Source organism: Saccostrea echinata, unplaced genomic scaffold, assembly GCF_033153115.1.
Source record: "Saccostrea echinata isolate AGI-Se365-2 ecotype Australia unplaced genomic scaffold, CSIRO_AGI_Sech_v1 ptg000003l, whole genome shotgun sequence".
Classification (NCBI taxonomy): Eukaryota; Metazoa; Mollusca; class Bivalvia; order Ostreida; family Ostreidae; genus Saccostrea; species Saccostrea echinata.
The window spans coordinates 11,352,926-11,369,965 of NW_026889752.1; the positions used below are offsets into that span (position 1 = coordinate 11,352,926).

Genomic DNA, 17,040 nt, shown 5'->3' on the forward strand with positions numbered 1-17,040 from the left:
AAGAAGCCGAATTTATGAAAGATTTGCTTAATAAAGTAAGGCTATATTAAAAATGAATAAATGACTGATCATTGTTTCTTTAAACCACTGCAACCTGAACCTCTTTAAATAGGATAATCTCCAATGCAGAGGTGTCATTCGTTCCTCTCTCAGACACCGTTGCTAATGGATTGCGTCAAGATTTTTGACATAAAGTAAAAAAAGATGATATTCCAAAGATTAATTCAATTTAATCTCTAGTTAGAAAATATCTATCTTAAAGGATAAAATTTAGGGCAAGCATTAAATTATGATGAATTTTAAAAACGCACTATTTATCATGGTAATTATTGTGATATGCTCGAGACGATGACAGAGGTGAATGTATGAGGCGATGATAGAGAGTGAGAAAAGTTTCCAACTCTCAGAAAATATTTACACTATAGAACGTACCTGCATGTCTGGACAATCCAACATCTGATCGGGTTATACATGTAGAAGCACTTAAGAAGGGGGAAAATGATATTTGTGAAGAGAATTAGTTAGAGAACGAGGTATTTTTTATTTAATTTTATTTTTTTCAATAAAAAGCCCCCTCTAATTTGTTTCCATCCGTGCGGAAAACGTTCAAATTCATTACATGTATAAGTATTGCTAATAGCAATGATAGAATTTAAGCAGCTTATCAGAATTTCAATCGAAAAGTGAAAAAAAAAACGTACAGAGCATTATCTTTATAATTCATATATCCGCACCTTCAGACCTCAGAGACACATTAAGAGATAGTTTGAGCTTTGGCGTCGGGACATATGTGGCACCATATTTGATACAAGCATGTCGAAACACAACTTTCACTAAAAGTGAAACTAATGAATGATATGGATGGACATTCCTTTTTCCCAATCAAAAAGTGACATGTGAAAATAACGAACAGGTATCATGCTCAAAAGTCCAATTAATTAATACTCGTATATATACATTGTGTGCAGAGCAAACATGGACCTCTGAAAACATCAGACAGAGGATCAGGTGTCATGGAGGAATATGCATTACATGTACCTGTCGACCGTTAACACCCATCGTGTGCCTCTTGTTAAATTATGATTGGGTATCAGTGTGAAAATAATGGCCTAACAATTTGTGAAAGACGTCCTTCAATACTTTACCTAACAATAAGATTGTATTTGAAACAAGGTCATTGTTACGAATTCGCGAACTGGTGACTGTAAACAAGAATTTTGATATACCTTTGTATCATCAACTTATTTGTCAGTAGCCTGTCTCATTTTAGAAAATTTTCGTACGTAGACAACGCTCCTGCGTCTTGAATATTAATCAAGAGCGCTATTTCATTCATTCTTACCGAACAGTTTATCATCGTGACTTCACCTTTCTTCTTTAGGGTCTCCCCTAAGATTAAAGTGTGGATTTATATTTGCGTTAAATGAAACAATAGTTGTAAAGAGGTTTAAAAAATGTATGAATATGAAATGATAAAGTAAGAAAAAAATATTCAACAAACAGTCTCATAATGTTTTACACTTCCATTCACCGAGCCCCCTAAAGTGTTAGGACATCTGGGTTCCATGTTCTCTAACTGAAGTAATGCATCTATGTTGGTGCTTTCTTCAGTATTCAGGAAAATGGAGAAATTTTTTTCCACCCTGTTAAGGTTTATCTGGACGTTTGCCATTCCACTGTAGACGGTTTTATTATTAAGTACCTCGTAGTTTTTATCCACGTTCATTGAACTATTATTTTCAGCCTGAGGACTTGCATTGGTTTTCATAAGGTTTCTGCAAATATGCCTGTAAGCAAATACTGTGGTAATAACGGCAAATATTCCAACTGAGAAGCAAAGGGATAAAATCTGCAAAATGTTCTCTGTATTCTTGTCTTTGTCAATGCTTTCTTGAGAGGAGTTTCTGGTACCCTGAAATTGTTCTCTTCTTGGATGTAATGTCAGTCTTGTTATTTCTAGAACACAAATTGTACAGATTTTAATAAAATTTTTATATTGTGTTCTTTTATACACAAGAATTAAAAATGGAATTTAAAGACTGAAGTTAGGACAAAATAGAATTTCATTTAATTTAAAGAAAAATGATTATTAAAAAGTTTCCTATCTTGCACAGTGGTTACTAAATTAAATTAATATACCTGTTTTGGTCACTGGGCACCCATAGGAAACATTGCACTCAGTCTTTTCACACTCAGCGCACTGGTAGGCACATCCATTCCCATATCGACCAGGACTACAATGTCTGGTACAGTTTACACCGAAGTAACCAGGAGGACACCCTAAAGATAATAGGAACATAAATGTTAAAATCAATTCTAAATACAATTTTCTTGGGAGTTCTAAATACTATTACTTGAATTGGGAGTCAATAAATGCAAATATATTACAGACAGTAAGTAAGTTTTAATTTAGTATTTGCCGAGCCAGAATAGATTTACCTCTGATAAAATCAAGTAAGAGAAAAAGATACGTTTACACCTTAGATATTTAAAGTTTCGTGTAAATGCTCTGTAAGAAACACCTGATTATGTACGAGGGTTGTCCGGAAAAATCGTGGACAAGTTCACGGCCAGGAACACGTTAAGTTCCTAGACAGTACCGTTGTCAGAAAACTTTAAAGTTAAGCACTAAAACTGGTTCGTTGTCATGAGCATACAGGTGAGGTTATGAAAAAATCCGTCCGGTGTCATGCAAAAGATACAAGAATTTATACATAATGCCTAAATTTTAACGTTTCTAACAAATTCTAAGAATAAATTTGAATCTTGGGAAACAGACACAACTTTCAGTATTCCATACAAAGATTTATGTATTTGATATCCACAATACATTTTGAGGAGTTTTGGTTGGCGATAACATTCCCATGTGTGAAGCCATGATCGTGAGCTAGAAAATTATATATTTCTTATATTTAATTCATCGAAATGGTTCTTTTATTTTAAAATATGAAGAGAAACTTCATTTGCAATGTATAAGGCAACTGACAGCCTTTTGTAGCTAACATGTTTTAAGAAATCGCAATTTATAAGCAAAAAGTCCGTTGTCAGTACATGTCAAGTTTGTCTGGTCCGGTGTCATTTTTCTTAACATGTAAGTAAATCAATAAAATGCAACAGAAATGATCAAATATATGCTTAACTCAAAAAAAAAAAAAAAAAAAAAAAATACAAAGCATATTACAAATATCTTTGAATCTCGGGGTCGTCTTAAAGCAGCTCACACCAACGTGCTAACTATTCAGCGATGTTTTTATTTTCAATTCATTTTCTCTTAGGAACCTGCATCCTAGCTAGTATGCAAACATATACAATTCCTTGTATATCATCAGTATAACAAAATTAAAATATTACTTAGGTCACATTGAAGCCGATGGTCGGGCGAACAAATTATTTTCGTCAGCTGAAAAAACATGATCGGCCGACACTATAGTATCGGGCGACGCAGAGTAGTCATATTAATTCCTGGGAACATCGATACCTTTAAAAGTAAAAATATTTATAAGTTGGCCAACCGTCGCCCGATCATCGTTCGCCAGGCCGCAGTTTGATTTTCATCTTCGGCCGATAATATGAAACTTATGTGGAAGTATCCTCAGGTAATGTAGATTCAAGTTTGTTCAGATCATGACCCCCGGGGGTAGGATGGGGCCACAGTGGGCTATCAAAATTTTACCTAGGATAGCATAGGAAAAATATTTAGGATAGCATAGGAAAAATATTTAAAAATCTTCTTCTCAAGAACAGCAAAGCCATGATTGGTCATATTTATATGGAAGCATCCTCAGGTAGTGTGGATTCAATTTTATTCAAATCAAAGTTTAACATGGGAATACATAGGGGAAATCATTTAAAAATCTTATTCTCAAGAACAGCAAAAACGTCATTGGTCATAATTAAATAAAAGCATCCTCAGGTAATGTAGATTTAAATTTGTTCAGATCATGATCCCACAGAGGGGCCAAACAGTGGATCATAGTTAAACAAAGGGATATAAAGGTTATATCAATAAAAATTTCTTCTTTAGAAAACAAAGCCATTATTAGTCATATTCATTCAAAAGCCCCCCCCCCCCCTTTAGTATTTAAACTTTTGAATACCGAACTGATTTCTGCGATTTCCGAACCAAAGTGTTCGGGTGAGCGATGTGGCCCATGGACCTCTTGTTTTTGGTGGATTTGTGAATGTAATTGGTGTGTAAATCACATTGACGTATCTCGTATGCTATTCATGTAGCGTGATTGTGGCGGTACATTTAGTCGTCCTGTTCATATTGTCGCCGGCGAAAATGTGTACATACACTCACTGAGCATATTCAAATACATGTTGAAAATTTTGTTTCATTATTAAAATTATTTCAAAAATTATACTGATTTGAAATTTTGACTTAAGGTAGTATGGGATACCTCCACGTTATGACGTATTTCCGTTTGAAGTATTGTTTTGATTTGCATGAGTGCTTATTATCGGGTCAAAATTTGTAGATACACCGTTTAAAAGAACACTCCGAAGCTAATTTTAGTTCTCACAAGTCGGCATTTTAAGTAAAAATAGACAAAAAAAATCGCAAGTATATAAATTTACTTATAAACTGAACCAAACTTCTAAGTGTTCACCTAACATTTTTTAAGTTATAAAGAACAAATGCATACAATAAATAATTTCTTTAATTCATGGTTGATGATGCATATTTCAGTTCGATGTTGCGTAAATTTCATGTAAGTATCTCGTCAGACTTTAAAGCAAAGTGTCAAGGACATGATGTACCCTCAAAATGAAAATTCACATAAAATAATCTCTATGGAGTAAGACCACCACTCGTTCAAATTATTGCAAGACATCCTTTTCTCATGGATACCATGTACCCCTGAATAGGAGGTTGACCTATCTGCTGCCACACCTACTGCATGGATCTTTCTAAACCATTGAAATTGTGTGGAGGGGGGGGGGGCTTAGAGATTCCTTTTGAAAGTCCCAAATGTGTTCAATGGGATTCAGATCCGGGTATTTGGCAGGCCAGTGCATCACATAGATGCCTTTTACCCTCCTTGGGCGTTACGCACGTAAGTGTACCTCTTTAAGGATGATTCAGACTGTTTGAGATGATATTGAGCTGCCATGAGCACCAATTTGTTGCCATTTTCTTACCATTGAAATTGCTGATTTAAATGTTTCTTAAGTGGTTCAGGACCATGTAACAATTTATTAACCTGGTTGTGACGCGAAACCTTGGCCTCAGACGAAGATCCAGATCACTTCCGGTTTGGTTAAATTTTGTCAAAAGCTTTCATATTGGGATAAATTGGCGATAAAAATGAGACACAACCTATAGAAAAATGTGTTTAAATGGATTTTTATACTGGTTGTTAATTTTTAAAAGTAATATCAAGGACAAATAAACAGTAAATAAAAGTTAGTAAAACGTGTCATAAGGATGATCCAGATATCAGCATTCCAACGGCTCTCCCTCCTTCCTCAATGGTCATTTTGCCCATGTTTTGTGTTTTTTAGTTAAACCAGTTGTTAAAATTTGATAATGATCACAAAAAGAAGCTGATTACACAAAGCACGTGTCGTAAAGTACAGATTTATTGTTTTTAAGCTTCGTCACGGGACATTGGTTTTCATTGGTGATAAGTGATTTTCTTTCGACAATTGTTGAGAAGACTCATTGGTTATAATAATTTGAAAATATCATACCATTCCATAATGTAGTTTTTAAATAAATACATTTATTAGAGTGAACACTTAGAAGTTTTGTTAAGCGTATAATTGTACTATGGTAATTTAAAAAGCAAATACCTGTAAAAGGTAGTTTCAACATAGCTGCTTTTGAACACTTTTAAGCAAAAGCTATGTTTCAATTGTTTGAGTAACTGTACAGCACCTTGTATGCGGTGAGGCATGGATAAGTGCGATTATACTTCACATTGTGCTGAATTATGACCAATCAATTATCACGTTAACCAGAGCTGGTCTTCTTTCTTATTTAATTCAAGAAGTCACTGTTTGGTCATAAAGCAGCTAGCTGTTGTATACAGTCCTAAAACGATTAGATGAGTGCAATTGCTCTGAACGAGACACGTCTTGTATTGTTTTCAAAACAGTTCAAAGTTGAAAACTACCACTGCAACAAAGTGCGAATTTTTTTAAGTTTGGGAAAAATGCTCATCATTTCTGAAATAGCACCCAGGTTTTTTTCAACCCTTGGAAAATAAAGAAGGATAACTCTTCCGTTCGCATCTTTTAATTCAAAAAGTTTTAAATGCATCCTATATTTTCTATTTATATCTATTTTTTTCAATTTGTTTATTTCACTTTGCTAACATATTAAAGATACATTCTAATTGTAGACTTTCATGAAATGTTATCCGTCTGTTTTCAAGAAATGAAACTTTCCCAGTTTTTTACGCTTATTTTTTGTTGAAAATTAAAAAAAAATACTAAGACATATTTCTTGTCAAATTCGTTTTTATATACACTTTATATTAGTAAACTCCTGCCTATAATTTTAAGCTTTTGAAAAAAGAATTACATTAGAAAAAATCATTTTTTGTATTTCTCATTAAAATAATTGAAAATTATTAAAATTACAGTTTAACACACTGAAAGGTTGGGGATTTTCAAATCCGCCTAATTTGGGTAAATAAATATTTAGGAGAAGTTTCGTTTGGCATCCCATACCACCTTAAGTCTTTTCTCAGTTTATGGTCTTGGGGCCAGGTGAGCTAAAAATATGTCAATCCCTACACCAATTATATTGGCACTCGTATGAGAATTAAGCAAAAAAAAAAAATGAATTCCAGATAACATTTCTACTGAACAAATAACTTTCAGTCTCATATATTCAATGTATATATAACGAGAAAAAAGAATAGACTGATTTTTCAGATATCTCAAGAATTACTGTATTTTGACATATCATAGTCATGTAAACCAATGCTGGACACTGACCAACACCATTTCTCCCTACAGTATTGCGAGTAATGCTAAATAAATACAACTTGTTTGCTTATTTATCAGCCAAACACTTTGTCTATCCTTCTGTCTGTCTAGATCTCTCTCTTTCTCTGTGTATGTGTTTCAATCTCTTTCTCTCTCTTCACGACCTTAGTAAATATTCAACACAGTATATCGGCGACAAAATGTGCCAATGGTCACAGTACATATTGTCGCCCACGACAAAACGTGCCGATGCTTGACTGTACAGTTTGTCTTCCATTACGCATTGTCGCCGACGACAATATGTACAAAACGACAATATGTACCGTCACACCTCTCTTTTTGATGGCATGCTTAACGATATTAAAAACAACATAAGATCGTAGTGTATACAATACAGTAGCGACAACGGACCGATGACAACGGACTGAATTTTCCTATCTTGTCATGACAACGGACAAAAATTGAAATAAATCAAATTTTTCAGGTTTAATTTGTTCTCAATTTTTCTGTAAAGGCTTACAACATGTCTTGATACTGTCTGCACCAATTGGTGTGTATATTATATGCTATTTACGAAAAATATAACATCTCAGTAGGAAAACGAATCAAAGCCACAAGTGATTTCAACAGAGTTAATGTCGCCAACGCAAACTCTTCTTTTATTACTTGTTTTTAACGACTGAAATTCATACAGCACCAAATAGGGTGTCAGCCCTGTTTCCCATTGCAATTTCAGACATTGTTATAGATAATTTAACCTGAAAAACGAAAAACTTCTCACAGCCTGTCTTCTCAAGTCATGACACCGGACGGATTTTAACATAACCTCACCTGTATGTTCATGACAACGAACCAGTTTTAGTGCTTAACTTTAAAGGTTTCTGACAACGGTACTGTCTAGGAACTTAACGTGTTCCTGGCCGTGAAGTTGTCTAGATTGAAAAATAATCACCACCGCGTTCTAAAACTTTCACTACTTTTTAGTACATTTTTCATCAATATATATAGCAAATTTCAAATAGGTATCTGCTCAAATAAACAAAATATGAGACTTTATGTTACGTGTGGTATCGCCTTACGGCGCACGGATGATAACGTCAAAGTGTTTAAAGCAGCGTCAGGTTTCTTCTTTGCTAAATAAAAATTAGATAATTATTAAGCCCCACTTAAATTCGGGGATTTCATTGATGCATAGACTTGATTTTCCCTTTATTTCTCCATAAACAATCGAGGAACCAATTTCGCACACACAAGGGAACTTCTGAAGATTTATTAGTAAGTTATGGGCAGTACTCTCACTATCATTCAACTAAATAGGCTATCTTATATACGATCTACAGTGACAGCGTCTTTTGCTGTTGCCAGTAGCTGTATGTCCGTATGTTTTGTTCTACCCGGGGACCCGATCAAAAAGCTTCCGCTTAGAAAACTCCCATTTCACTTGTATACTAAAGATCTAGTGATGTTTTTATATTTTTTTTCTTCTGTAGTCATTTAAAGTTTCTTAGGGCGTCATAACTACATCTAAATCAAACTGAATTGCTCTCCGGTGCGCCGTGACATCACCAAACGTCGCCATTTTTCGTGTGTTGCGCTTATCACTTTCCCATTTCAAATGCTCGGGAAACTGCCAAAAATTAAGCAAATTGCCTTGATATTTTACAAAAAGTGGATTAAAAATAGGATAATTTTTATCCCACCCTTATCTATTTAATACTTTTATTTCGAAATAATACTCGTGTGTTCGCTAATGAAACCCTGGTTTTTTGATCGTGTCCCAGATAGAAGACTACATCGGGCCAACATTGGTTGATTGTTGGTAGGTTGGTATAGTGTTGGCGTTGGGCGGTAAATGTTGGTCCAACATTGGTCCAACGGATGATATGATGGCGTGAAAGCTGGTCCATTGGTGTTGGGTGTGCGATGTTGGGCCAATGTTGGTCCATTGTAGTAAATGTTGGCATGAAACATTATATGTTGGGCATTTGATGTTGGCCCAAAGTAGGTCTAACCAAGTAGATGATGGCTTAAAACAAAGCCACTGTGTGTTGGGATGTAATGTTGGCCCAACATAGGGCCAACCAAGTAATGTTGACATGAAACATGAAATGTGTGTTGGGCATGTAATTAGTGTTGGTCCAATGTTGGCCCAGTGTAGTTAATTTTGATTATAATGAGGTATTGATATGGCTTTCAACGTTGCATGGCCCAGAGTTGGTTCAACGGAGTGAATATTGGGAAGAAAACAACTTTCATTAACATACATGTAGGTGATCTGTTAATTACAAAGTATATACATGTACATGTCTGTTTTGAATCGCAAGAAAGAGAAAATGGATTGTTTTAGCCCTTGAAATGTAAGTATAGTCGTTTTAGGTGTGATTGATAGAATTTTATCTCTGTGAATGTTTTAATTTGAGCATATAGTTTGTAAAATTGAACATGTTACTAGTATTCAAGAATTGCAATTTTCAAAATATGCAACAGTGGCGTATATTCCATATAGGCAAAAAGGCTGTAGCCTAAACATCATTTTCTTAGGGATAAAAAAAATTGGTTAGAAAAAAGGAATAAACGATTATAATAATTCTTATCTATTAATTCTATTTTGTTGCAAATGCCAAAATAGCATTCTCAGCAATCCGTACTTTTATACCTATCCAACGTTGACAGTTTTACTATATATTTAATGACAAAACTTCCTATAGTTGGGATTTTTTAAATCCGAAACTCAAGTATTTTATCAAGTCTGTATCAGAGAATTTCAAAATCACCGACAGCAACAGGAGGCCATGATAAGTGCAGGAAATAAAATTAACATTACTGGAAATAAATATTTTGGTTAGTTAGTAGGAAATTAAATGTACTGATCGTATTTAGATTATTCAGTAAGGAAGTTTCCATATTTTCTAAGTAGAGTAAAAATAAGTTAAAAGTTCTCAATTTTGTTAAGTAGTCTTCATATCATGATATAAACTAAAAAAATGTTTACAATATTATTTTCACTTGTCAAATTGTAGACGACAATCGTATCTATGTCATCTACAATTACTGGAACTATAGTTTTGGTTAGTAGGAAATTAAATGTATTGATTGTATTTAGATTATTCAGTAAGGAAGTTTGCATATTTTCTAAGTAGAGTAAAAATAAGTTAAAAGTTCTCAATTTTTTTAAGTAGTCTTCATATCATGATATAAACTGAAACTGAAACGTTAACAATATTATTTTTACTTGTCAAATTGTAGATGACAATCGTAGATGTCTTCGCAAAAAAGATCTCACCGACTCCCCCCCCCCCCCCCCCCAAATCCCTATATATCGAGGGGGGCGACCTTCTCTTTGCCTACCCACATTCTGCACCTCGGGTTAAATCTCTGACTTCTCACTAGCCTACACATTAGCAGATAGGAATATACGCCACTGATGCATGTATATTTATTAGATCTGGTTAAATTATAATAACTTATAAGTAGTAAGTGACATCATTTTTGAACGGATTAAACTCATATATTTTTTATATCATTTATAGCATCTGGTGGGGAGAAAACCCTTTGTGTTACAAGACCATTGATGTTTGGAATTTAATGGACAGTGAGCGATTTATCTCAATTATCAGTGTGAGAGACATGGAATTTACAGACAAAGAAACAATAACATGAACAGGAAAAAAGGAGTGAATGGTTCAGAAGTAATATGTGGCAGGAGAACATTCCAAAGTTTCACAAATTTGAACACTGGGACTCTTATTCTAGAGGAATATTATACAGTGATTGAAGTGATATGGGATAGACTTGAGAAAACATTGAACTACTTTTATTTCCCTCTGTTGATTTCATTCCATAGGAACGACAAAAAATAAAACATTCGTTTGTGGAACAAGCTAATTTACCATGCAGGATTTATTCAATCAATTGTGTTTTAATCGTAATTATGGAAATAAAAAGGTTACAGGAATTCATATTGTTGAACTTAAATAATTCAATCGCCGATCATTTGCCAACATGTTTATAGAACGTAGGGCCAACGTTGGTCCAACATTCATTCTTAGCTTTAAAAAACATTGAACAAACATTGGACAAACAGGAAGTTAAACGTTGGGCCAATGCCAGATAACCAACCGTTAAATGTTGTCCCAACGTCGAGCCAACTTGTTGGTTGAATGTTGGGCCGATGAGCAAGATGATGTTGGGCCAACGCATAAAACTGACAAAGGGCCAACGTAATTTTCACCGTTGGGCTTGCGTTGGCCCAACGTAAGCTTGCTATCTGGGGTGCTGTAGGACCGTACCCTGTGCCGATTCAAGCATAATAAAATCTTTATTTTTGTCTATATTTTATCAAAAAAATTAAGATGCACTTAAATATGATGAATAAACATTTGCTCAAAATTTCAGCTTAGTGCGCCCATTATTTTCCGAGAAAAACGTTTTGTCCACGATTTTACCGGACAACCCTCGTATGTTCGACAAATATATACTGAAAGGAAAAAAAAACAACGCAGGGTAAACTTTTGAAGTGATTTAATGTTACATTTTCGAATGTATTTTCCAGTATTGTATTCTAACATTTAAACTCATCCTTTGTCAACAAGTAAGCAAAATCTCATTTGATTTTGACCGATAATTCATGAGTTATTGAAACTTAAAGGACGGTACCCCCAAAAGTGAAAATCGAAAATTCTCATTATCTCCTATGCCTCCTTCGCATATCTGTCACAGCCTTAATTCTCCTCTGCATGGAGTTTATAAGGGCATTTATCTTTCTCATAGGGATGTTATTCAACCCTTTCGACAAGGCAGCGTTCAGTTGGTCGAGAGTAGCTTAGACATTCCGACGTCTTAAAACCCTACCGTCCAGTTATTCCCACATATATTCAACTGAAGAAATTGTACGAACACCAATCGAGTGGGTTAATGTGAATGTTTTCGAGAAAGTCTTGACAAATTCTGGCTACATTGGGCCATGGGTAAACATGCTGAAAAATTATGCATAACGCGCACACGCGCGCGGATTAGAGGAACACTGACGTAAAGTTGACAAGCTCACAAACCAGAATCGCGCAATGAGTTTCTTTCAGTTTTTGGGTAAATGTAACGATTATGATTGCCTTTTGTATTGTTAGTGGCTTCAATGGTTGTAAGTGGCGATTACATACATATGTAGATGGCAGGATGAATAGCCCAGTCTTGACGTGGCGTTGTTAGGCGCCAACGTCATTGTCACGGTTGATTGGAAACCTTTCCAACCCCTCTCTGACGTTCTATAGTGAAAAAATTCACAACAAACTGCATAGCAACCTGTTCTCTCCTTTTTCGTTACATATGCAATGCAATAGCCAGACCCCATGGAACTTCCGTCAGCCACACCATGATTACAAAAAAATTCAAATTGTCTTTAAATATCGAAAAACAATGTGTATATCTTCAGTGCGTCAAGTGGTATTACAAGATGTGTTGACAAACCTGTCATCATCAACATGCACGTGTTTTTGGCTTTTTACCATTTTCCCTACGTGGCGTCATACATTTCACGGTCGAGTAATTCTGAACACTGTGGACAGTCAGTTACCAAAATATCCCTTTGACCAGATTTCGTAAATGCCGGCAATGCAGTCAAAAACTTTTCGCATATTATGTAACCCTGCGTTTCTTTTTCCTTTCAGTATATATTGACAGAGCAAGTAGTGAACAAGTAACTTTAGATCATTGGCATACATACAAAGTACAACATTTACTGTTACAACAAAAATCTTGCTCAAGACCAGTACCAAAAGTGATGATTATTAATTTCACAATATTATTTGATCAGACTAGACACACTATGCCCTCCTCGTCACATTGTTTAAATGTATAATTGTTTAGACTTGATAGATATATGTTTAGAATTATGTCATCTTTTAGTGATACTTCCCATCAAATATTGAGGAAATAAAAAATGACATTTTCGTTTCAAGATTAACCCCGATAGCTGGTTTAATCGTATATGTACCACTTAATAATTTCCTGATATTTTTGGTTTCTATCATACTTTTTTGAATGATTTTTATCACTTGACTTTCTTATCTCTGTATAGGAAACTCCATTGATTTTTTTTTCAGTATTGTATTTTGAAGTGCATTTTATCACAGTATAATAACTTAAAGTTTAAAAATGCAAAACATATAATTCTTTAGGGAGAATCATAACGTTTATACTCTAAAGAAATTGATTTCTTATTTTGTACATTTTTTTTTATTGTATTTCATATCAAATCAGAAATTACATGATCCCTGCATTAGAGTCCACCTTTTGCTCAATGTTCATTCAAAATTTTAAAGGAACAAAACAGATGATATGAAAAACAATGAATTTACATCCTTGTTTGTTTATCTTATCATGAATTATATGAATACATAGAAATAAGTGCAAAATGTTTTTTATTTCCTCAACATTTGATGGGAAGTATCAGTAAACGATGAGATAATTCTAAACATATATTTGTTTATCTTATCATGAGTTATATGAACACTAGTACACAGAAAGTAAGTCAGATCTTTCAACTGATATTTGAATCTTAATTTAGTGGACGATTAATTTGTATGGCTTATTAAATATCGTATTTTGCAATTTTGTGATTGTAAAAAGGTGATAAGTATATATTGAAATAACCTATAACTAACATGCTCTACGTATGAAAATTTCTAAAACGAGGCAAGCTATTGACAAACAAGTTGATGAAACAGGGATATCAACAGTCTCGTCTGAGGTCATCATTTCGCAAGTTTTATGGTAAAAAGTGACCTTATCAGCAAATACAACCTATCTGTGAGTCAAATGCTGACAGACTTTTTTTATACTAATTGTTTAGCCATTTTTTTTACACACTGAATTGTCTATGGATTTTCCCGCTTTTCCCAATCATGATAAGGAGCACAGGCAGGTGTGACCATTCGGCAGGGGGTGCTCTCTCCTCCATGGCACCTGATCCCATCTCTGATGTTTTTAAGAGGTCCGTGTTTGCTCTGCTATAAATTTGTATTGTTTCAATGGATTTTGAGATTGATTACTGTGCGTTATCTTCATATTTCATACTAACATATGTTTATAAGAAAGTCATTTTCTGTTGCATGTAATGTAAGTAAAGAACTTTCCACCTTATTCAATATTATGATAACTGATGTTGATGTCTATTGGAGTTAAAGGTTCGAAACTTTCGATATTCCTAGGATATGGAATTTTGAAATACAATGTGGGTACCACATTTCTTTGCAGACGCTGAACTTTTTAACAAGTTGATAAGGTATATTTTATGTAAATTATTTAGGATACAGTAAACAGATAGACATATTTAATGAGAAAATGAAGTTACTTGTGCTGCAATCTTTTGTGATATCATTCCACATATAACCATTACAGCACTCAAATTCTCCACTTTTTCTACAAATAAGAAACTTTAGTTAGATAATATATGGCATCATTTTTCCAGAAAAATTTTAGATAATATTTTTAAAATATTTCTTAAAGCAATTTTGTAAAGAGTGGACACTTGAGTATAGAGAATGCACGATTCTTGGGGCGGGGCATGTACCAGCATGCACAAAGAGACTTTTGTTAAGGGAATTGTAATCGTGCATCTGAAGAAAAAAATCATCATATAGTACACTGTTAGTCTAATTTTGAATATATCAAGTACACTTTTTTTATTTTGTCGCAACTTGACTTATTTATTGTTACTTAAATCCAAATATCAAACCATTTTTTCCGGGTAAATTTATTAGTTTGAATAGAATATCAACATTAAGAACGGGCAAGTAAACAGGTGTTTGATAATGCTTCAAGCAAAATGGCCACCTGCATGTCATATGTTTCACATTTATTTTCATTATCCAAAGTAATTTATATTAAATTGACCGGGCGTGGTCAGATGAACTTTAGACTGATATGCTCGATTCCAGAATGAAGGATAGCAGTATATGTATCTTTTTGAATCTTCTGAATCGCCTTCCCTTTTTATTTTTCAAAAAGGGATCCCTACTGACTCATGCGGTCAGCTTCTGCTTTTTTAACGACCCGCTCAAACTGAAAAGTCAAATGATGGAATCATTAAGATGGTATCTAAAAGTTTACCCTGCCCCGGCTCATCTTATCATGTAAGACAATAGTAGTGTAGAATAATACTACAATTCTTCATTATTCCCCAATGGATAATACATACCCTAGACATTGCAAAGCCTCTGTCCCTTCAAACAACAATGGCAAAAATATCAGCATGGCCAGTAGTGTTATTCCATTAAAAAATGGCGAATATTTTTTTTGATCAAATACTTAAGATCAAGAACAATGATCGAGGTATACAAAATTAAATCTATGAAAGCTTTTTAATGATGCTTTACGCATAATCTGTCTCTACGAGGAAATGAAATCTAAATCGGGGCAACATCCTTTTTAAAAACACTTAATATTGTCATTTCACATAAAAGCACATAGACATTGTTTAGGAAAATTAAACCAATTATGGTTATGTTCAAGCACAAATGTAAACCTACGTTTGGTCCATGGAATTATTTTGAGGTTAACATTTGGAATACTTGTAATTTTAAAAAATCATTTGCTGCACCATAGATTGTTTAAAACCATTTTTGGATGTTTTGACCTTTGACTATTTCATCTTCTATGAAATAATAACAATCATTGATACATCTTCAGTTCCCATTAAGGAAAGATGATACAAACAACCTTTTTATCAAAAATCATGAAAATAACAACTTACTCATGTTTATAAAAGTAAAAAGAATAAGTTTAATCGCGTAGATTTTAGTTTTTATTCAAAGTTTCAGAATAATGTGATTTTAAAGTGACAAAAAGTTTATAAAAGTTTTATATAACTCCCCTTAATTAGTAAACAGCGATAAAACAATAGGATGTATTTATATAATGCTCTCGGCGCAACACAATTTAAATTTTACTCAATCTTAAAGTTTATTGATTCAATGAAATGAACAAAACTGACAAACGAATTGAGTTCTTGTTTAAAAAAAAATGTTCTAGTCGAGGATCAAACCAAAAAAAAAAAAAACCGTTTTCACCGTCATGGACAGGAAACTATAATCATTATACCACTCTTATATCGATCGTTCCATTACACTAATACTGGGTCTCAAAACAACAATGAAGCAGTACTTTTACAAAATGTGACTTCGCTGGAACTGCTGAATCAATTTTAACCAATTTTAGTACTTGACATCTATGGGAAAATGAAAACAAAAGTCGTACATTTCATGCTCTCTGTACCCCTGTAGCCTGAAAGGTGGGGGGGGGGGGGGTTGGGGGGTTGGGGGGGCAAAACCATCAAAATCATAGCAATTTTCCAAAATCGTCTTTTTACTCCTGGACATCAAGCTGTCAAAGTGTTGAAATGATTATGATAAATATTGAGCTCTCTGTCAAAATTGTGAAATGCACAATTTCCCTGAGTCAGGGGTTCTAATATGGTGTAAGGGCGGGGCTCTATCAATCATAATGTAAGAATAATCCAATTCTTCGAAAATATTAATCTTATGTTTAGCAGATAAACTAATGATCAAGGGTTCCTCTTCCAAAATTGTGAAAGTCTTGACCCCTGAGTCAGGGATTCTAGTGTTAGGGAGGGTCTCTGTTGTTCCTTGATGGAAATGAATTTATTCTTTGAAAATCAGTTTCTCTTCTCCTGGACAGCAAGAGGCAAACAGAGTATATTATTGTAATGAACAAGGGTGTTTAACATATTTGTGAAATTTGTGACCACTGGGTCAGGGGGGCTCTGGTGCTTGGCAGAGCTGTACTGTTCATGTGAGGATATATATCTGTTTTCTGCTTTGAAAGAAGTTCTTTCCCTTTCTTATATATCTGAGATTATTTATTACTGTACGTGATGTAATTGATAGGTCAATTGAATAAAAGAATTATGCAAGATTTTTTAATATAATACAAAAAGGATTTAAAAATTTCTTAGCATTTAAAGGTCAGATAAACTTGTAAATAAAAGATGAATAAAAATGAGATTAAAATACCTTATGTTTATTCATAGACCAAGAGAGGATAAAATAAGGGTTCCTTGGGTGTATACTGTGTTTCATGCTG

The 17,040-nt window shown here is 34.0% G+C and overlaps 1 protein-coding gene across 1 annotated transcript; it reads right to left on the reverse strand.

Moving 5' to 3' along the window:
- Positions 1 to 1,289: 1,289 nt before the first annotated feature.
- On the reverse strand, positions 1,290 to 15,229 carry LOC133178878 (uncharacterized). The gene is made up of 4 exons (XM_061313544.1): positions 15,137 to 15,229; positions 14,291 to 14,358; positions 2,140 to 2,280; positions 1,290 to 1,956 (listed from the first exon to the last, which is right to left on the reverse strand). The coding sequence occupies exons 1-4, from the start codon at positions 15,190 to 15,192 to the stop codon at positions 1,493 to 1,495; spliced, it is 729 nt and encodes a 242-aa protein (XP_061169528.1). The 5' UTR covers positions 15,193 to 15,229; the 3' UTR covers positions 1,290 to 1,492.
- Positions 15,230 to 17,040: the final 1,811 nt, after the last annotated feature.